We start from the raw sequence: 24,073 nt of genomic DNA, 5'->3' as shown, positions 1-24,073 counted from the left end.
CTTTGAGCTTTCCAGGGGTTGATTGCAACCTTTTTGCCGAACTGATTGAGATTTGCCTTTATCCTTCAGAAAGGATTTTCCTTGTGAAGGCTAGCTCTAAGGAGGATGAAGTGGCACTGCTACCAAATTGTTTTTCCCAATGGTCTTGCTGCAGAAGTTTGTTGCACAAGTTTGAAAACTTAAAGTCAAATTTAGTCATAGTATTATTGAGTGTTTTAATGAAGTGCTCATAGGATTTAGGTAGATTCTTTAAGGTTATTACTATCATATCCTCTTGCTTTACTTTCTAATCAATGGCCTCTAGCTGATCTCAAATATCCTCAATCCTTGTTAGATGCTCTTGTAAGGACATACACTCATGTATCGTGATAGAAAACAGCTGTTCTTTAGGAAGAACACACAACTCTTATTCAATGTCTCAAAAATAGTCCAAATCTCAGCAGCTATCTTGTCAGATAGCACTTGTATTAGCTGATCATAAGTAATTGAAAGATTGATTTGCATGACCGCTTCTTGGTTGTGCTTGTCAAACTTATCTTGATCTTGTTTAGGTTCGGTAGGATGAGTCTCTTTATCCAAAACAAGCTCATTGAGGCGTCAATATTAAAAAATAGTCTCCATTTGCTGCTTCCATGTGTTGTAATTTTTGCTGTTCAATTGCTGATTGCCTTCCAACATTACGTTGGTCAAAGATTCCATTGTGCATGCTTTTCGGGGCACAAAATATGAGAAATTAAGAAGAGGCAAAAAATTGATTATGGTATTCGAGGCACATGTCCTAGTGCAAAAACAAAGATAGATGTAGATATAAACTTCAAGAAGTACGGAGTATAGTTGGTATGAATTCAGTGATCAAAATTTCCACAGATCCAAAAAATTATGACAAAGACCATATATCTTCTCAAAAAACCCATAAAGAACATGTAGGATAAAATTTATTTTGACCAAAAATTTAGGAGATTTTGCAAAAACTCTAGCTGGCTGAAAGATCGAGATCTACAGAAGAAATACTGAAAATCAGAAGCTATCAACAAAATATAGAGGATTCCGGGAATAAGACCCTAGCCCCAAAAAAAGATAGGAAACATAGATTTGATGGAAAAGAGGCATGAGCAGTCGATCAGAGAAAAAAATCAATTAGAATATGGTTGTTTGGGCTAGTAGCTTGGGCGGCTTTGTGAGGGTTGAAAATGTCACAAATGAGTCATTGAAGAAAACAAATAGGGTTGTTGTAGGTTAAAAAGTCTTCGATGAGAAATTCAACACACGCAATTTGCATAATGATCAACTATAGTCAAGCAAAAACAATTCAAAGAGAAGCATTATTGACCAATGAACAAGCAAAAATTCTATGCTCCATGATGTTTTGGGGACAAAGATGGGGGAATGACAGAGGACCCGTTTTCGTGATGTTTACTAAAGAATTAAAAAAATAGGGGACGACAACATACAAATTTTAAAAAAATTTGTGTGTGAATATTGTAGATAGAGAGAGGGAAAGAGAGATATGGAAATAATTGATTATTAACAAAACAATATGCAAATAAATCACCGATTCACAAGTTACAATTGTAGTATAACAACATAAAGGATGGTAGTAATAGTATAAATCAATATAACAACATTATAACAATAGTCTCAAACATCAAAACTGTGGTCTAGCAATATAAATATCCAAATCAAAATGTCTCAAACATGTATCCAAAAGTCTCGAACATCAAAATATAACAGGGTATAGTCACAACCTATGAAACTAAGCTTCATTTTCGCTAGCAAATGTCCAAAGGCTCAGTTATATCTATGTCACTATCTCCCTTTGGCAGGAATGGATCATCCAATGAATGTTTGAAAAACAGGAATGAATCATCTAAGTCACTATTACTAGAATTGTCTTTTATTCTAATAATTAAATATTTAAAAGCTATCAAATTAAATTTATAATTATAATACATTTTTATTTAATCTAATTTTTTAACATATGTTTATTATGATGAATACAAAAAAGCTTAAATTAAATAGTATATTTATAATTTTAATATATTATTATTTCTTTGCTTAAATACATCAAATTTTAAACATATTTAATCACGAATTGCTGATTTGGTAAAAAGAATTAAAAAAGTGTTTCTATTTAAATTTTAATGCCAAAAATCATCTGAATATTTTGGGGATGCTTTTTTGTTTCATGGAGGGATCAGGGATGTTTCAGTGTCCCCAAATGTCATGGGACATTTCTTACAGTTTCTTGGGGAGGATTAAACATATTTAATGATTTCAATAACAAATTTAATTTTCATGAATTGTTGATTTGGTAAAAATAATATTAATAAAAGTGTTTTTATTTAATTTTTAATGCCAAAATTCATCTGAATATTTTGGGGACACTTTTTTTTTTGGGGTTTTGGGGAGGGATCAGGGATGGATCAGGGATGCTTCAGTGTCCCTAGATGTGAGGGGACATTTCCTACACTTTGCTGCTGTTTTTTAAAATCGGGGATGGCTAAGGGACGTTTTCTTTTCATCCCACTGTTCCTGAAATGTTTTGGGGATGGAAATGAGCTCCCTAGGGACAGGGAACACGTTTTTGTGTAACAGACAAAATGACGATAAAACCCTCAAATGCACGTAAGAAGGAAAAAACTTAATAAGCAAGAATAAACTCAGTCAGGTCTTAAGAAGTTGGTCACGAAGAAAAGAGCTAGGGAATCCTACACACAAAATCTTAAAATTCATTTTCCCAAAACCTAAAAGAACTCATCCAATTTTTTATAGGAAAAAACAAATTTTTGATTTACAGCTTTGATACTGTGTTATGGTAAAATAATTTAATGAATCAAATGGAATGATCAAATGACCAGTTGAAGGATTACAAAACAAATGTTTCTATAATGAAGTATTTGTTAAAACTTAAATAGAAACAATCTATTATTTACATAAGTTACAATATAGACATTAAATAATAAATAATAAAAATGTTATTCTAGTAATTGGCAGGCGTTGGAGATCTTCTGGCAAAAAGAGCTATCGTTTCCAGCCAGGTGCATATGGTGCAAACCTAATGTGGACGCCCGATCTGAAGCATGGTGCACTGCAAATCTGCCCTAGAAATGGCACTGCTGTCATTATCTGTCTTGGGCTATTTACTGCCTGAGATGTGCACCAGTCTTCTTTACTTTACTGTCAATTTTCTGCAGGAAGGAACTAAATCTGAACTTACTGTCAACTTGCTGCTGGAAGAGACTAAATCATAGTTCAGATTTATCTGGGTGTGAAAGATGAACTTGCTAACTGAAATAGGGCTCTTCCTACCTCTCTGGGTTCTGAGTGTGTGGTATCATTTTCCTGCGTGCTCAGAGGCCAATCTCAATTATTTTCTGCATGCTATCTCTTAATATAATGGATTCTTATATAGGCTTTTACACTGGAGGAGGGTAGCTGACCTCAAGTCCGCTCTTAAAAAGACAAAAAAATAAAAAGAACAATAAAATAACTTAACTACCAACTTAAAAAAATATTACGGAATTATCAATAATCACATTTATTTAAAATTTCCAATTTATTAAGTTTTTTAAAAGGAAAACTCACGTGGAAAGGTACTATAAAATATGCCTTAAATTAGATTGGGATCACAAAAGTCCTCCCATCCTCTAATTGTTTGGCCTTAAGCAAATTCAGAAATTCAGATCGGGCTGTTCAAAATTCTCTATCAGTGGTTCAAAGATATTGAGGTGTCTGTCCCTTCAATTTCTCCAGTGTTCAGATATCACCTTGTTTCTCAGCATCTTTTCTCTCACATTTAGGATTGTCTCCAATTCATTTAACTTTTCCTCATAATCAAGTGGTGATAGTTCCAAGGGCCTCCTCAAGGCATGAAGCATGGAAGGTATTGTGTATTCTGCTGTTGGGTGGTAATTCCAAGTCATAAGTGACTTGTCCCACCTTTCTTACTACTCGATAAAGACCATAGAAGCATGGCTTCAACTTTTCTTCTATTCCCTTAATGGATGACTGTCTATAAGGCTGCAACCTGAAGAGCACAATTCACCCACGTCAAATGTCTTTTCAGTTTTTTACCTGTCAGCATATAGTCTTTGTTGGTTCCAACCATCTTGCAAGTTCTTGAAAATCACCATAATACTCCTGCTTGGTTTCACATCTTTAGCACTAGAAACTCTACTGTTGGTAAAAATCAAATCCACAAAGAAAGTTGCATCAGAGCTGTAGAGTGCCTTGAAAGGTGACAGACCCATCGACATATGATGAGTGGTGTTGTAACAACACTGACCCAAATGCAACCACTTGATCCACGTTGTATGTTGACTTTTAACTTAGTTCCTTAAGTAATCCTCAATCCACTTGTTTACTATTTCACTTGGCTTGTCTGTCTGTAGATGGTAGCTGGTCTTATGCATCAATTTTGTCCGTCAGATGGAATAGCTCTTGGTACAACAGACTATGGAACTTGCTATCCCTATGATTTACAATTGTTTTTCGTATCCCTCGAAGTCTGAATATTTCTTTAAAAAACAGATCTACCACTTGTGGTGGTTCAAAATGTGATGGTATCACATGAAACTATGCATATTTGTGAGCCTATACACCAGTACATATAAACAATCCTTACCTTGGACCCTTTACATACCTGTGATGAACTCCATAGATATGCTCTCCCATAGCTGATCTGGGACGGGCGGAGGCTGGAATAGTCCTGCTGGGAACACATGCTTCTCCTTATTTTGTTGACATTCTTTGTGTTGCCCACATGCTGCATTACATCCTTTTTTCAATCCTTTCCAAGCAAAACTTTTCCTCACTTGTTTATTTGTTTTGTAGGAACCTGAATGTTCTGCAAGTGGGGTATCATGGCAAGCTTTCACTTTTGGCTTGGGTGTGATGTAAACTTGTCCTTTGTAAAGAATCACGTCATCAGCTATTTTCAACCTGTCATCTTGTACATTGCCTTGTGCAATATTGTTGGCAAATGGGTTTTTGACATACTAAGCTATCATTAACAACCTCCAATCAGCAGATATATCAGAGATAGAATGTAAATGAGGTTTCCTAGACAAAGCATCAGCCATCACATTATTATTCACATAAAAATACAATATTTACAGTATATTACTTTAAATTTATGCATAAAATATTATTACTATATACTTATCATAATAATATATGTTATAAACATAATATTTTTATATTTTATATTCTCTCATTGATGACACTTCAGAGGTTAAGCACCCAAAAGATCCGAGGATGAATCCAAATCAATACCTCTTCAAAGGATGAGTTTTAAGTTGAATACTGATGGTGCTTTAAGAGGTAAACCAGGGAGGTCTAGTGCAGGTTGTGTTTTATGCACCCCCCCAATTTTATTTGGTAAACAGTAACAAATAAAATTAGGAGAGTGCATATATATATATATATATATATATATATATATGAACAAATAAAATTATGGAGAGGGCATTGTTAATTTGGTTTCTCTACAGTATGCGATTCTTGGATGGTGAATCTCAGGTCTGTTTCACAACCAGTAAAGATTGGTTCTGATCAACTGGTATGCAAAAACATACAGCTGGATTGATTCCCTAACACAGTGCCAGTTGACTGTAAGGATTGTCCAAGCAAGGAGCAAGAATGGATCACATTTTTCAGAAAATGCTAAATATATTGAAGATTTGTGAATTGAATTTCTTCCTGATACTCAATTAAACAAAAATGATGGTTTAGAAAAAGGGGTTGGTTTCCTTGCCTGAAAAACCTGGGTACACTTATGGCATACCTGGGAGGCTGGGACATGTCCTGGTCAGGAATCAGGATAAACCCTTGCATTATCCCTAGACCCAGGCAAACCTGGTAACATTGATGTTTGACATAAAGTAAAACGCTAATACTAGAGACTTAAAGTGATGTGTGCTATTTTGAAAAGCTCGGAGTGGGCAGTTACCATTATTGTAAAAGGTGTCCATCATTGTGTAGATAAATCATTCTTTTTCTTGGAGGAACAAGAGATTTGAATTATTGTAAGTTCTTTTTAGGACTATAAGGAGAAATAAGTGGTTGGAAAATGAAACAAGGTTTGTTTCTGTGCAGTTCATTCTTGTATGGGTGCATGTTCAGTCATGCCCAACACCCATATAAGTATATTGTTTGTGATCTAAGTCATTTTTTCCCCCTGAAAACTGACAAACTTGGGTAACCTTAGCACTCAGGCACATCCGAGTTTGGACATGGCGTTAAGTCAGGTAAATTTAATATCGTTTCATGCGCTGCTGCTTGATATATGAATTGCACCATTATTTGATGTCAGTCTTGCCACTTGGTCAATAACGTCATGTGCCTCAAAATTGTAGAGGATCCAATCATCTCCGGTGTGCTGCTGCATCTGTGATTGGGTTGTGATGATAATATCATTAATGCCGATAGGCATTCTACAATGGCAGAATGGGGGAGTGGGATGATGTGAGCATGTTAATGTTAACTTTTATTCTTTTAGATTAAATTTGACAACCATCTACATTTCAAAAATTTAAATCTTATTATAAATACAATATACTTTTAAAAACAATTTAATGAATACCACATAAAATATCTGTTTAAATTATAATATTTGGAGATATAAATCATCCATTTTTTAGGAAATTAAAATAAAAAGCTTAAGTTAGTAAAAAACTAGATAAATGAAGATAAAGAGAATATAAATAAATTTAGATGTAGTAAATTAAATTATAATTATTTTGTAGTAGATATCTATTGGCATTTGTTTAGATAGATTTATTTAAGATATCTGTACTAGTTTAATATGCTGCCTCTCAACATATGAATTACACCATGATTTGATGTTAGCCTTGCCACATGGTCGATAGCATCGTGTATCTCAAGATTCTAGTGTATCTGATTGTCTTTAGCTTGTTGATGCCTCTACGATTGGCTGTGTTGGTTTTGTAACAAGTTTGATCACAAGTCAGTGCAAATGTATTGTAGCCTTTTTATTGCTTTAGAATTTAGTTTTGGTTTGTCAAGATATTTAATAGTTTTGTGATTTTATAACTGGGTCATTTGTTTGATAGGGAGGAAGGTTTGCTAGATCGGTCCAACAGTTTTATAAGGTCATTTGTTTTAGGCATTAGATACATGCATAAGAAGAAAGGTTAGAGGCTGATGTGAAACGAGGAATGCTTCCATTAGAATGGTCATGTTAGTTGACTGAGGGAAAGGCATTGACCTAGGGCACTAGATTTATTAACACAGGCTGATCAGTACTAGGCTAAGTTACCAGATATAGTTGAAACACTTGCCAAAATATTGAAGAGTTTTAAAAACTTGCAAGTTTTTTTGCATGACAAGTATTTATGCCCAATAGTCACAAACATTGCTTGTTGAGCTTTTTACCTAAACCTCGACTATAGATAAATATAATGCCTAGGGTGAAAAAAAGATTATTCCAATTTTATTTTGGCTGATTTCTTGTGCTCCTCCACTGGAAGGCACCCTCTTAATATTTTGTGGTCATTTGCAATGATGTGTGCCAAGGAGTGAAGATTTGTAGTTCATCCAACTGTGAGCACAATTGGAGCTTGTTCGAGGCCATACACATGAAGAAGAAGAATAAGTTAGCTCAGAAATGCCTCCATGGCCTTGTCTTTGTGCAATATAATCTTTGGTTGTGCAAAGGAAGGTAGAGGACTTATCAGGTAGCCCAATCGATTTGGATGATATAGATCCTAATAGTGATTGGATAGCATAGGACCAGCCTTTGTTGTATATTGAGGATGACATCTATGATTTGTAGAGGTAGGTAGTGGAACAGGAGTGGCAGATTTGGATTAATAGTAAATGACATTAGGGGGATGACGTGGTCGAGGATGATGAGGAGTCATTGCCAATGCCAGCAACATCTACATCAAGGATGCTGAGCTACAACTTGTCATGTGAAGCAAGGGGACACAACCAAAGTGAACTTTTACGAGTAGATCCTCCAATTCTACCTCTCCAGTTTTACTAGAGTTGGGAAGAGTAAGATGTAAAATGTTTTGATGTAGTATTTATTGGTTTTACAAAAACAACTTGCTATTTTATTTAGCTTCAGACTATTAGCCATCAACATTCCATTTGAGAATGGCATTTTGTACCCAATCTATATTAAAATCAAGCACATATAACTATACTCAGCTTGCTTCTTTATGTTGTCATTTATTGACTCATTGGATGCATCCCCTCATTGAATTTTGCAAAACAAAAAAGGGTTCTAATGAAAATTAAGCAAATTTCAAGTTACTAAGTAATCTGCTGCATTTTTGCCGAGTCCCATTTTCGGTACTTGGTAAGTGCGAGCTTTACAACTATGTTATTGGGTACACCCTTGATGCCTCCCACCCCTGTAATTGCATATGGGTTTGCTTGGGGGTACACTTGGGTAGGCCTAGGGTATGCACTTGTGTTTGGGTATGCATCCAGGTGCTCGGATATGCCCAATGCCCATGGTCATAGTTACCCAGGTTCGTAGTTTTGCCCCTAGAACCCTGCCTTGGTTCAAACCAGTTCGAAATACTGGTCCAGTTCAGCCCAAGTTCGAACAGGGTTCAATTTTCTTGGGGCTGGTTCAAACCCATAGTCAAAGAATTTGAACTTGGGTGAATTTCAGCTTCCCAGATTGAATTTGGTTCGAACCCGGGTGAATTTCTACATAAATTTCTAGAAATTCTAAGATTCAAGATACATAATTTAAATTTTATTTTAATTGTTTACATGTCATGTCTTCATAGATTTCTAGTTCATTCCTCTTCAGAGAGAAATTGGAGCACATATTCTTTCATCTATTCAGTGAAGCGCAATAGTTGCAGTCAAAAAGAGTGGAGAACTTGGTATTTGTGCATTACAACTTGCGTCTCCTCTTGCACAAGACTAAAGAATACAAAGAAGGGTAGACAGAGAGGTGGGATGCAGATGCAAAGTTGGTGCACTTGGATGTTTTTGCTTCTTGGCTTACAATTGAAAACTTAGAAGATTATGATGCCCATACTATTGTCATTGGCACTGATCCCATTGGCCTTAGCTCTATATTACTGAGTCAACTAATGCGGAAGGACTACTACAACGAGGAGGTGGAGGAGGAGAAGAAGAAGAAGATGATGAAGAAGATGAATATGATGAATATTAAAATTTTATACATTATGATTAGTTGAAACTTGAACTTGAAATGATACTTGAACTTGCTGTTATGATTCATGGATCATGATTTAATTTTACTCTTTGATGTTGAACTTGAAAATTGAAATATATGATGGTATGATCTTGATTCATGATGCTATGATTACTTGTTTAAAGTTTATGCCTATGGTGTTTTTGTTGTTTAGATGATTAAATCATATGAATTTATGATACTCTATGCTTCTAGGCTTCATTAATATGTATATATTATAATTTTGTATGGATGAACCCTAAACCCTTTCCAAAATTTTGCCGTAGTGGTGAACTAGTTCTTTGAACCCGTATTTCGAATTGAACCGATAACTAAGCCCATGGTATGTATGGGTTATACCTATGATACCCAAAGTTGCTGACCACCCAAAGTTAATAAAAAAATACATTTTTTGACTTCTTTTGCATCAAAATCCCTAAAAATGTCCCTAAAAGCGTCATCTTGTCCAATTCAAAGATCATTTTACTCCCTTCACTCTCTATTTTCTCATTTTCCTTGTTTTTCTTTTGGGTGCAGGGCCCTTGAACCCCTACTTTTGACCCGCATTGGATCAAAAATTTCCCTCGCAATCCTATTATTGGGAATTTCTCACATCTAACAACCTGCGCAGCTTATGTTGCTGGCCCACGAATCCATTTTGGCCTCTATTCCCAACCCCCCGCTGGTTATTGGGATCTCTTGTCGTATAAGAAATTTGATTACAATTAGGGGTTCTAGGTGTGGAGACCAGAATCAAGAACATAGACAGGTATACTTAGTACTATTAAATGCCATTTGATAAAGATAAATATTAAATATATTAACCATCAATTCGTATTCAATATTTACCTTTGTCACTACCATGATGAAGTATCATTACTATTAAATGTATCTACCTTTACAATTGTGCATATTTCTTAAGTTTTTTGTGTGCATACATGCACATGCACTTATCCAAATGTTCCATACCCAAGGGAAAACATTGCCATACCACCATACCAATATCCATCCCCATTCCTGTCGTGTACTGGCTTAAGCTACTAGGATACAGTTGCCTAGTTGATAGTTTGCAATATTTTTTGATATGGACACATTTTGTAATTGGTCATGTTGAATTGATCTTTTTCACTCCCTTGAATTGGGCGGGGGGGCTTTGCGGGGGGGTTTGTTTGGTCTACAATCCGAAGTGTCGTAAATTAGTTTTATAATTTTTACAAAGGGTGGTTGTAACCAGTAAATTGGAGGCCTCTCAATGAGTAGTTGTCAGAAAAATGCATTTAATGCTAAAAGGTTGTAATCAAATAAAACGGCATTTAATAAATTTTTGTATTGTGTCATTTGAATTTAATCATGCCTGCAATCTGTATTTTTATCTAGTGCCCAAGGACATTTTTGAGAGTTGCATCCAATTTGCATGTTGGACAAAAAATTCTAATATTTTCTTCATGCATTATGGTCATTGTTTTTTATTACTTAAATGTATATGATAAAATCTGGTTTAGTCAATTGTTATGTGTTACATTTTTGTTGCATTGCCTGGCTGGTATGCATTGCTTGTAATAAATATGCTTTTCCAAAGTACAGGTTTATATAGCAGTGATGATGTGAACATGTTTTTATTCATGTGATCAAGTTGAGTTGATAACATGTCATTATTTTGCTAGTTAAATGGTATAGCATTTCCAAGTACGACCTGTTAAAAACTTAAATGTAATGCAAGGCTCCAGAATTTCGCAATTCTTGATGATATCTATAAGCTTTTTCTGATCTTTAAAATCTTCTGTTACTCTAAAACACAGGCAGCTTGTATACCTCTGGCATTAACTGGGCGTGATATATGTGGCAGTGCAATCACAGGGTCTGGAAAGGTTAGTTGGGTCTTGATATGTATAGTATTATTGTCTTCCTTCCATAACATGATGGTTTTTTTCCTTTTCCTTTTCCTTTTTGATGATAGTTGATCAATTACTATGTTTCCAATCACAGACAGCTGCATTTGGCTTACCAGTGTTGGAGAGATTACTTTTTCGTCCAAAGCGCATTCCAGCCATAAGAGTTCTTATTCTTACTCCGACAAGAGAATTGGCTGTTCAGTATGTCATTCTGTTTGTATAGTATCTCACACATTATTTTGCTTAGGCAAGTTAAAATATACTGAAAATGAAAAATATTGGTCAATCTCAAAGTTATGATGTAACTGGAACATTTGGAATTGAATCTAATATCAGACCATAGGATAGTTAATGGTTTTGTTGCCAATGACAATGTTTAATATATTGGAAAAATCAACAGAGAACAAATAAATCAACCAAGAACACGAGAAATCTTGGAGGAGAGAATACTTCTTAGTTATTTTATGTATAATGGACACTTTTTTAAAGAAACAATATAAAACCTAACATTGAGGTGACTTAGTGTTTTAGCTCTAAAATGGTTTATGTAGACTTGAAGTCATTATTAATCGGAGTGAAGTAAGAGTGATCTTAATATTGAGTCCCATCACTAAGGCTAGTGTGATCATTATAACTGTGTTGCAGACTTTGTAATGTCCCATGGTGAGACTTAGTTAAAACATTTCTCCATTAAGCTTTCTTGCAGACTTATTTCATATAGTCTCTGTATATCATCTTAATCAAAAGATTTTATTAATTATATATATTCCTGATTTATTTATATTTTATTAATAATAGATTTATTTACTTATAATTAGTTTTCTTATGTCTTGATCTATCATATTTAATTTATCATATACTATTATTTTGATATATTATATTAATCACTTATTATAAAAGTTATTGTTTATCTTTAATATTCTATATGGTATTAAACAATAAATTAATGTATAACTTTTGATATATGAATAATATTGGTTAAATTATAATATTTAATTAATATAACTTTTCAATATTTTGAATATATTCTATTTGTCATAATATCATTATTTATAATTGATAATTATATTGGATCATTATATCATTATTAAATATATATAATATTTATAATATTATATAATACTTATAAAATATATCATTGTATTTATTTGTCGTAGTAAAATATTATATTATGATTGTATCATTATTTATATTATAATTATATTATTCTTGTTTATTAATTGTTCATCTAATAATATAAGTCAGGACATCGCAATTCTCCCTTCTCAAATTTTGCTTGTCCTCAAGCAAGATCATAAATTTTCTTATAGAGCCAACATGCAAAGCATATTTTTGCATGCAAGAACACCTAAGGAATTTGTGGAGTATACATCTTAATGCATGAAAACACAAAACACCCGTAAATTAATCACACAAGTGCATGAAAACACAAAGTAGACACATGAATGCATGAAAACATGAAGCATACACAAAGTAGACATATGAATGCATGAAAACATGAAGTAGACACAAAGTAGACATACAAACGCATGAAAACATTAAGTAGGAAGTTAGTATTCTACAAGCATGCCCAATTTTTTCACTATTTGATTTGCGGATTGAAGGATATAAATGTTACCCAAGTTGCCTAGATACCAAATGTGCAATGGATTCCCTCAAAGTTTACAAGTCCAAGTTTGCATCCCAAAGACTTATGGATTACTGACCCCTACCCTATCTTGGGACAAAGATCCAATTGCTTGGAATTATACAAGACCCTCCTTGGTAACATCACCACCTTCCCTTCTTTAGCCAAATAGAAATACACTGAGTATCAATACATATATTTATATAATTCCAATTTAGGTATCTATACCATTTTAAAATATTCATAAATAGAAAGTAACATTAATCCCCATATATCCAATCGTATCACTTTTTTAGCTCAACGAGGGATAAAGCAGGTCTTATCCAAGTTGCCTAGATACCAATTTTGCAATGGATTCCTTGAAAGTTTATAGGTCCAAGGACTGATAATCATGCTTGAGATAAGAACTCTCTAGTTCTCATAGAGATCAAGTAAGAACTTGGTAGAGGGCATAAATTAGAATGTTGTGTTTCTCTTAAGAGAACTTAAGAGATTAGAGAGCATTCTTTATTGAATGTTTGGATTCCAAATTGGAACCCAGAGAGAGATTTGTAGAGAATCTCTTAGGTTAGAGACAAGAGATTCGGTTAGAGGTGGGATCTGTCCCAAGTATGTGTTGTTAATGAGTTCACTCATTAATAGAGATGCCAAAGGCCTTAGAATGCACTCTTAACATGATGGTTGCCTAACTGAGAGTTATATTCATCAGAGGGTTAGGTAAATACGAGTATAACCTTCTTTTAAGGATTAAGTGGGTTTAGGATGGGAGTTAGATGATTTAATAATTATTTATCTTGTTAATTGCTTATAATTTGTTTCATTTATATACATTAATGCTATCTCTTCCATATGCTAATAATTGCTACATGTTTTAAGCATCAAATACTCAAGCTAGGAGAAGGGACATTACACATTAATGATTGTAAGATGCACAAGTGTCCATCATTGTGAGGTCATCACCTTACATTGATATTCACGATGGCTCTTCTGGAGAATTAACACTTAAGTACAAGAAAGTCACCACAGATTCTAACACGTGTTGTTGCCATGGCATTACACACATGGCATCCACCATTGAATCACATTAGAGGGTGGTAATAAGGGCTTACAAGCCAAACTTCTCCCTCACAAAGAAGAATGCATTATAAGGGCCGACGCGTCAAATCTCTCTATCTCAGAGAAAAATGCTACAACGGCTGATACCTCAAATTTCTCTCTCAAAGAAAAATGCATAAAGCGTTGATACCTCAAACTTCTCCATTTCAGAGAAAAATGTTGCAAGGGCTGATACCTTTAATTTCTCCGTCATAGAGAAAAATGCATATAAGGGATTGCACCTCAAACTTATCCCTCATTGAGAAGAATTGTTAAGAAGGCTCTCTCTAAAACATATATCTACCTTTTGATCTCATTGAGGGTTGCTTTTGATGAAATAATATCAGACTTTCTGTGAATTTGATATCGACCTTCTGACCTCCTCGTCCAAGGTTGCCTGTGATGGATTGTCAAACTCCCTCTGAATGTAAATTCCTCCTCTTCGAAGAAAGGTCTTCAGCCACCAACTCAGTCTCATGGCAATAATTATCAAGATCTTCCTTGATATTCTAATGAAGCACTTAGAGCAATTGTGGGATAAACATAATACTAACAAATCTTGTGAGGCTAGTTGACTTTTAAACAATACTCAAATTTGAATCTGTACAAGTTTGTGTGTAGTGTAATGCCTCTGATTTGATCTTTCAATTCAACATTAAAAGAAGGATCTATGCTTTCATTCTTTAAACACTTAAGCAGTTCATCACAAAAGGTTGTATGATCTATACAATTGGTTTCAAATTCATTAGTATCATTTAAGCTAGCTTTGTCAATTGCAATACTTGGTTCAACTTCAAATTTCGGTAGCTAGTCAATCCAACTTACAAAGCTCTTGCCTGTGAACCATAAAGCCCATGTAGCCCACTATTAACACTGCCCTCCCTAGTGTCATAACCCGCAATACTTAGGTAGTTTCCATAACCACTACCACAAGTTTTTGTAACCCATAGTTATGGGATTATTCTTTTGTCCTAACTGTAAAGTAAAATAGGGATATCACTATCATATCAGTTGGTACCTCTGATCCAAACGCATTGCATGAGAAGTATATGAATATCCCTTAACATATGACTTTAATTTCCTTCATGATTGCCGCATTGACTCCTATGCAGCATGTGATTGGAAAGTCATTGTGGTTAACCGAGTGACGGTATTCTTCACTTTGTGTAACGAAGTTTCTCAATGAACGTAGGTCATCAATAATTTCATCATAGGATCCAAGGCTTCCAACAAGCGGACCACACATGCGGCACGACAAATCCCTAAGAATTCACATTGCTCATTTCCAACTCCATGAAGACTATTCTTTGACACTTGTGACCTCTAGTTCTAGTAGAGACCAATGGATCTCCAATTGGTAATTTGACGTTGACAATTTATCAACTTTCCACTTGGAATGACAATTACCTTGAAATGGACATTCGATTATGATCACAGGTATTATGATAGAGGCATCCGTTTTCGTAGAATCATTGATTCGAGTAGTGTGAGGTCCATTAAAAACATAGACTTCCCCCACTTGTCTCTGCACACGACACACCTCTTTCTTTGAACCTATGCTACTTCCATGTAGTCATCAAGTTTATACACTTCCGAAACCGAGATATCCTCAAAAGCAGAATGATCGGGGCATCATTCACACATATGTTCAACATCAACAAGAACACACTACACATTGGCAACTCCATACACAATATGCATTAATGACATTATTGGTGAACTTCACCAAATAGTTATAATTGTGACTAGTGTAGATCACTACAAATTCATCAAGTATCCTTTTGTTCAAAATTTCCCATTCACAAAGCAACATCATTTTTCAATATTACAAATGTTGATTCTAACCACCTTAAATTTAACTGGTTGGGAGTTCAGATTTTCAATATTGTTTTTCTTGTATTGTTGGTGTGAAAAGTGACCCATTTGTACTTGCTCATGTGCTGTTTCTGTAGCCTTTTTTCTTTTTTGGTAAGGACAAATACATACTTAAATAGCTAGAATTTCCTTCCACTCAAATCAAAAGAACTCTGTCAAAGGAAAGGCCCGATATGAGTCAGTGGCTTCATGCCTTGGAAATTACATGTGCTTCTTAATACACATGCTGCTGGAGAGTTAGGGGAAACTCTGAAATAGTAACTACAGAACTGTTTTTCACCTTTCTCAAAAGCATAACCCTCAATACCTTCCTTCTTGATGTTTGTGGTGAGAAATAATAACCATTGATTAGTGCAAATGGCGCAAAAGCTTATGAATTGTGATGTTAGAGCTATGGAGGTTCTTGAAACCAAATCGGACCCACTGTGATATACACTCGAATAAGGATGAACTTTCTGTGCTGGCACTATTTACCTTTTTTTTCACATAGTTAGAGGCTCGAATATTCTGTTGCACTTAGTCAATAATTTTCATGAATTTTATATTTTGCCCATTGCCTCACGTATTTGTATGTTTGTGCCTAGTTTGAAAACTATTGTCGTGAATATTTTGTTATTCCACTTATTCATTTTCCTCTTTTTATTTCATTCACATATTATTGCCACTTAATGATATATATTGTTTCAAGGTGATCTATACAACCTTCTCTGGCTTGGGCATATAAATTGTTGTGACTGCCCATCAATTCTATTCCAGAATCATCATATCAAATTTCATTATGTGTTCGAAACATCTTTCCATGTGATAAGTTTGGGGCCCACCATATTTTGCCCAAAATATATCAAATTCTTCACAAACTTGAACTCACACAAGGGTTGACTCTTTGGCATGCAAGTCAAAGTGGGTCTATGAAATTGAAGACAACAACAAAACTTAAAACATGGGAAATGCATTCATATATCATGTGAGAAACATTAAGTCCATGTTGATAGTTCAAGTTACAAGTGGAAACTATCTCCACCAAGCCTATTTGGTCTAACTCGCTATCATCTACAGGCCACCTGCATGTATAACTTGATTTATCAATAGTGCTTGGGAGTTATACCACATAGGCGTACTTCTGTAAACTATGCAATATCTTTGCTACTCTTGTACAATGAACTCGCCCAAAATGGACTCCAATTCTGTCCATATCATGATCCATGCCAGTGTAGTTAGATAAATAGCTTGTTAGTCATTTCTCCAATGTGGCAACGTACCCTTTGTATTCAACGACCTCACCAAATCCATGCAAAAAAGTAAAAGACTATGACAAAAATCAACCATCCTTTGGTTCGTTTGAGGGTAGGGTAGACATTTCTCAACACAACTCCCCAATCCTAGAAACATTCGTTTTTGCTCGGATACCATGTTGTTTATCTCATCATGTGTATGACCGATCCTCCTTTCTTAAAAGGAAGATTTAATCTTCCTTTATATATGTTGGTGGTGCCCCTTTACTAAGGGTCACCACTCTTGGCCCAATTAATTATTTTAAATAATTATTGTATGGTTGAAAAATGGAAGCGAACCAACCACACACATAAATGAAAAGGGCGAGACCAAAATCCACCCCGTTTGTTTAGATTAGATTGATACAAGGGAAGTAATAATCTATACCTAATACAAAGAGGAATGAATGACTCGGGTTTATTTCCCTCTCATCCCCACTTTAAGAGGATATAAGCAAAAAGATAAAGTAATGTTGTAATGGAAATTGAAAGTAGAAGATGATATATCTTATATAATACAAACCTGCAAATGTGTTGTCGAATGATGTCAAAAGCTGCTGTAATTTGGTATCTATGCTGAAATCTGCGAAGCAGACGAAACCCAGAAAGCATTGGAGATTTGTCAAGGGTGAATTGGATCATCAGGGGCTAAATGGACCATCATGGGTGCATTGTGATCTTGATAGATTGTATGCGACATTGATTGTGATTTCACAGTTTTGCATAGAGTCGGAAAGGGTAACTAGATCCATAATCTGTTCGTCAATTCAAAATCCGAAGCTTGCAAAACAAAGAGGTTGCTTGTTTGTTTGTTGGGGGGGGTGGGGGTTGCCTTGGTCAAACCTTAGTTTACGAATTAACCTTGAATTAAAATAAAGATAGAATGACAAAAAGTAGTAATGATAGTTGTAACATGAAGCGAAGTAAATCTATGAATATGCTCTTGAATTTGGAATGTAATCAAGTATATAGATGTAATAGCTTTAACTCAGCTTCAAAATCCTAAAAGGGACATCAAAATAAAACCAAAACCTTCATGAATGTATGTCCTTGAAATCCGCCTTGTAGATGGATGTAGATCTTGAAAGGATGAATGTAGAAGATGCAACAAAAGATCTTGAATGTAGGAAAGGAGATCTTGAATGTTGAAAATGCAATAGAAGATCTAGCAAAAACTCCTTCAATAGCTTGAATACATAAATACTTGATCTTCATTGGAGAAATATTTTGAATGCCTTGAATGTTTGAAGAATGCTTGAGAACTTGAGTACTTGAATTTTTGATGATGAGATGCATGGATCTTAAAATGCTTGTGGATGAGAAATAAAGCAAATGGAAGGGTTTATATAGAGGTTAGAATTAACTAACTTGCGCAAACCAATCTTTGTAGGAATTAACGCTTCAAAGGTACTTGAACACAGGACTTGAAGAGGAGACCCAAAATAGGTCCCAATTAGGGGTGTACTGTGCTCTTGATTGGCTCATCAGGAGCGCACTGCGTCACTGACAACCAGGTCCTGAAACCTCCAAGATCCCTTCGGGATCTCGAAACAGGTCCTGGATCTCTAGAATCAAATACAAAATCCGAGATATAGCCATTGCGCTGCGGAGAGAAGATTCCAAGTGAATAGATGAAGGGGACCTAGGAGAATAGATTCTACCTCGTGCTTAACACCATGAAAATAGGAGCTTTAAAGAGGATCTATTGGGTTTTAACCCAATTCCACCTAGGAGGAAGGACAAAAAAGGGAAGAAGGAATGAAAGGTGCAAGGAGATTGGTGATCTCACATTAAATAGGTGCTAACTTCCATTAAATTGGAGTGTATCCAATTTAGGACGACACATTTAGCCCCCACTTTAGCAAAAGTGTGCGTCAACCCATACTTGCAGTAAAGTAGAGAGAAGAAGAAGAAGAGGAGAAAGAATCCGGTGAATCACAACGAAATAGAACATCATTTAATCAAGGAAAGCAAGCCCCCAAGACTAAGGGTCCTAACTCCACATACATGCATGAGGGTGCAAAGAAAAACAAAAGACAACAAAAAGCAAAATGACAAAAAACATGACACAGGGGTTAGTACTAAAACAAACCCAAATCAACCAGTAAGAGAGCCCTTAGCTAAAGAAATATCTCACTTACTAATATCATATTTGGAAAGCCATTACAAGAGCATAAGTGATGACATAAGAAATGCAAGAGTAACATCATTAATCAACATAACTTTTAGATCCACCTCTACTAGCATAAAAGTAAAGAGAGAGAGAAGACAGAAAGAGTAATTACCTCACTCAATAGAATGCCCACCCCATTGTGAATCACCGAAAGGTCTGCTACAAAAGATGGCGTTGAATGGTCGAATGGGATGGTAACTCGCTAGTCAACCCACCAAAGTTCCATCCATAGATCAACATCCATTGTATCACCATGACATGGTCTTGTGTAAAAAGATGCGTTACCCTTGTATGGTGATTAACATGCTGTATTTGAATGCGTTACCTATATTGGGACTTAGCAAGTTGTTATGCATAACCCGAATATAAGATTTAGCATATATGTGATTGGATGCGTTACCCATGAATGAGATTTAGCAAGTTTATTTGCATTACTCATTATGAGATTTAGCATGTGTTTGTGTGTGCAAAAGAGGAATGAAGTAACAATGCGTAGTTTTGAGAATGACTTAGAAAGCATACTTAGCATCTAGGGCTAAAGTATTCTAAGCCATGGTTAGAATCCGTATTTGCTACCCCATGAGAGCAAGATTGTATACAAGAAGGGCATATATATGCCCCCCTCCTTATCATGTCTAGAGACTAGACATGAGAAGGAAGAGAAAGAGGATACCTACTTTACACAACAAGGAGATGTCCTTAGAGCAACAATGCAAACTACATTCATAGCGAAGAGCCTTAATTCTTACAGTCTAAGAACATAGACAACCGTGAAAAGGATCTAGTACTTATGGAAAGAAGATTCTCAAAATAGAGAAATCTTAATGACAAGACGTCCACCTAAGGGGAGTGCTTGATTAAGATAACATCTCTAAGAAGAGGGGAAGAAGAATGAGAATACACCTATTCACCCCCCTATGCATATATTTGAAATAGGGATCCTTAGATAAAGGATAACAATCTCCAAACAAGGGAATGCACTCATAATGGACATAGCTTTAGTTCATAAAGAAGAGGTGATGATTTAGGACATGCACCTCTTGCAAAAGAGAGAATCCATAGCCAAGACACAGTTTTTCATAAAAAAAGAACTATTAATGTAGGATAATTCTCTATTAAGATATTTGATCTCGAATATATATTGTATATAATCTGCAATATGTAACAATATCAATCTTCAATGTGGAATGGTATTGGTCTGCAATATGGTAGCATGGGACATTTATCAATTTCTATGGGCCATACTTTATTCTTGACAGCATGTATAAATATCATTTGAGGAACCGATTGGAATCCGTTATGACTATTCATTGCAATGGTTGGTTAATAATAGATTAGTTAGTATCTTGCTGACTAAACCGAAGTGGCTAGTTAATTAATACTAACTACTATTGTTATCAATCAATCAAGGATCAATATGAATATTTATCGACTAGAAAAATGAAGTCCACGGTATTAATCTGCCTCTATTCAACTTAGTTACTATAAGACTGGCCGAGTTTGATCTGTTATTCATATATATATATATATATATATATATATATATATATATATATATATATATATATATATATATATATATATATATATATATGTATGTATGTATGTATACATATGCAAAGCATATATTCACATATATATGTACGAATAGATCATTAATTTGACCATAGCTACCATATCTTCAACACTCCCTCTTACCTAGGGAAGATTAACTAAGTATTAACAAGTTTAGATATCACATGACTTGTGATATCAGGGAGTATATTGAACATCAAGTCATCATGATATTCATATATCCTCGTTATGTTATGTGCATTGACATCATGTTGCATGAAGTCTACCATAACTCATCATGGCATATCCATGGATATTACATCACATAATATCCACCATGATTATCTCATAAGAACATATTGATACACAGCCAATATCACGTCAGCACGATATCTATCAATAAGTCCATGAGATATTAACTATCAAGGCATTTCTAAGAATATCAAGTCAGCATGATATTCGTCGTGATAGTAAGCATTGTGAAGTTGTCACCTTACAATGCTGAATGAAAGTGTATATTATCAGAAAGATCGTGACCTTTCTGTAATGTACACAGGGGGCAGGCCCATTCAAGTCATGAAGTCACACACATGACATTCATCATGAACCATATCAGAGGGTGGGTTCACCATAGCTACTCCTAGAGGGTGGAATAAGGGCTTTCGCCTCAAACTTCTCTCTCATAAAGAAGAATGCATTACAAGGGATTGCACTTTGAACTTCTCCTTCACTATGAAGAAAACACTATCCTTTTGACCTCATCGTCAAAGTTTCTTCTAATGAAATGTCAAACTGCCTCTAAATTAGACATCAGCCTACTAACTTCCTCGTCCAAGGTTGCATGTGATGGATTTTTAGACTCCCTTTGAATGTTGAGTCTCTTTCTCGAAGAACTATAACCACTTTAAAAGGTGCGCAACCAATTTAGCTTTATGGAAGCAAGCTGTGACTTCATCATTCAACCTGTATGACACACAGGATCCATCAGTCTTCTCCCTTGAATGCTTCTGATTTGACATGTATTTATCTATCTATGAACATCATGACCTAGATATCCGCATAAAGGTTTTCCAGTCTTCATACTTAGAAGTTCACCCTGTAAATCTTGATCCTTTAATCACTTACAGAAAGTGTCTCAATATGACTGACTTCCCTCAAGATCCTCTGATGTTAACTGAAGTAGATCCCCTAGTTACTCATTTTGTCATGGAAGCTTACATGATCTCAATCATGATAACTTGTTCTAAGAGATTTCTTGTCATTTGTTATGATTCCTATACAACAGAATGTGGAGGATTCAATACTACAATGGTCCTGTTGTCATAAGATAATTCTATCACCCGAAGAGATGTCTTAGCAGCATTTAAATGCATCATTCTTCACTTTATAGAAGAATATCCCTGTACATCAACATCCTTAGGTGACCGGTAGTAGACACTAACCCTTTTGATTTCATCAGAGAACCATGTTAATGTTAATTCTTCTTTTTTGAAGAACTTGATCTAGATAAGTTCCACCAACTAAGACCCATGGCAGAAAGTTATTTTCTTCATTCTTCAACATAGAACTTCATCATAAAAATCATAGTCCTCTTGACTGCTGCAGTTTCATGGTTACCAGGGAACTCATCTTGACATGGTCCTCAGATGTCCCTTATTTGCTCCCTCTGTGACGAGAGCATACATAGTAAATGTAGTTAGGCTGTGAAACTTCTTTGGAGGTACAAAGTTGAGTCCCACACAATATGCCTAATGTACCAGTCTTCTTTTCTCTGAAGATGCCTCTTTTCTTCCATCTTTCCTTCAACATTGGTTATCATTCCCCCCCACAATGTAGGATGTCCACTCTTATATCTTTGAACAATTTTTCATTACATCAAATATGGCAACTTCCTTTTATTTGATACATCAAATTGTCCTATCATGGAAGATCTCTTACTAAAGAAAACTGCTCCCTCTTTATAAGGTAGTCCTGCACTAATGAGCTATACTTACAACTCATAGGCTCTTGCACCAATAATCAGACGACTCCATGACTGATCATAGAGTACCACAGATTTTGAAATACGATGGTTTTTGTTGAGATCAAGATTTTGCAAATTCTTTAACTCTATACACTTGTTCCCAAGCTCTTCTCTAAGGCCTGAAAGCGAGACCTTTATCTGTGATACATCAAGAGCAATGGCAATATTTTTCTGCAAGCACATTCCTTTATGTTGTCTTGTTGATGAGACTTGAACTCAATAAATTCTGCCAATAACTATCTACCAACAAGCAACATCAGTCTTTTACAGTAGTGAAAATCCCAAGGAACAAAGCATGTGCTGTATGCTCAGATCAACACAGTCAAATTCCTTAGCAATAACATCACCATCTCCTTGATCAATATTGTTAAATTAATTGCATACTCAAGCAATTTGCACTCTTCAATTCAAAAATAAATCCACAAATATGAGATGCATTTTTTTTTCCCCGCATCTCTGCTATGCAATTTATTCCATGCAATGGGTGCTATAGGAAACATCACCTACATTAGAGACAGACAAAAAATTTTCTCTAGAGCCAGTCCTTAAACATGTACAAACACACATCAACTTCTTGTGGCTAACCATGGTTATTTCAGAGCCTGCTAGGATTTCCACATACGACTAATCATAGTCCACACTCTTTTTGAACCCAGCTGGCAAGCCATATCTATGGCAACTGCAAATTTTGATCTTGGGAAAGTATTACCACCAACGCAGCTGATAATAATATTGATATTAAGTCATCCTTGATATCCACAGACCACACTTTTATCCTGTTGGTAATCCGTATTCAGCACAATCTTTAGACCTTTGTTGTATTGTCAATTCACGAATCTTCCAAATGACATTATGCCATTAAAGGAAGTGAACAATAAGGTCTCAATACTATGTGTAGTCATAATAAAATATCTGTAGGTAGACCAACCAAGACGCTTGAAGAGTGTTGATCTCACTGATTTGTCCCAACAGTCTCCAGATTTAATTTTGGACACAAGTCACTTATATTATTTTCAGATGCACATATCTGTTATGCAAGAGCTGTTTTGGTAGTCAGTCATGCTAATAGCAGCAGAGGCTTGATCTCACTGTAATTTCTGAAAGACTGGAGGATATGGATATAGAATTGGTTACACAGGCAAATCCCTTTTTAAATTATACAGGCAAATCCATTTTTAGAAAGAAATCAATGATTATCATGTCCATATGTAGTTTGAAGATCAGTATATACCATTCTCCATTAATAAATGTTCCTCTGACTAATAGAATTCTCTGATTCATAAATTTCAGTACAACTGCAGTGAACAGAAATGATGATTTTGTGTGTTCACCCAACTAATTCAATTTCATAAATTTTGATCCTCATTAGATCAGCCATC

At 35.2% G+C, this 24,073-nt stretch overlaps 1 protein-coding gene across 2 annotated transcripts in view; it reads left to right on the top strand.

Annotated features, from left to right (window-relative positions):
- Positions 1 to 24,073, top strand: part of LOC149555106 (DEA(D/H)-box RNA helicase family protein) — a 144,845-nt gene that overhangs the window by 13,234 nt on the left and 107,538 nt on the right. For both annotated transcript variants that reach the window (XM_089829110.1, XM_089829109.1), the window contains exons 3-4: positions 10,984 to 11,052; positions 11,171 to 11,277. In XM_089829110.1, the coding sequence (XP_089685236.1) occupies positions 10,984 to 11,052; positions 11,171 to 11,277 (176 nt within the window). The remainder of the gene's footprint in view (positions 1 to 10,983; positions 11,053 to 11,170; positions 11,278 to 24,073) is intronic.

Source organism: Cupressus sempervirens, chromosome 5 (assembly GCF_028749045.1).
Source record: "Cupressus sempervirens isolate cs-2001-9-10 chromosome 5, ASM2874904v1, whole genome shotgun sequence".
Lineage (NCBI taxonomy): Eukaryota > Viridiplantae > Streptophyta > Pinopsida > Cupressales > Cupressaceae > Cupressus > Cupressus sempervirens.
This window is presented reverse-complemented; position numbering and strand designations above follow the sequence as displayed.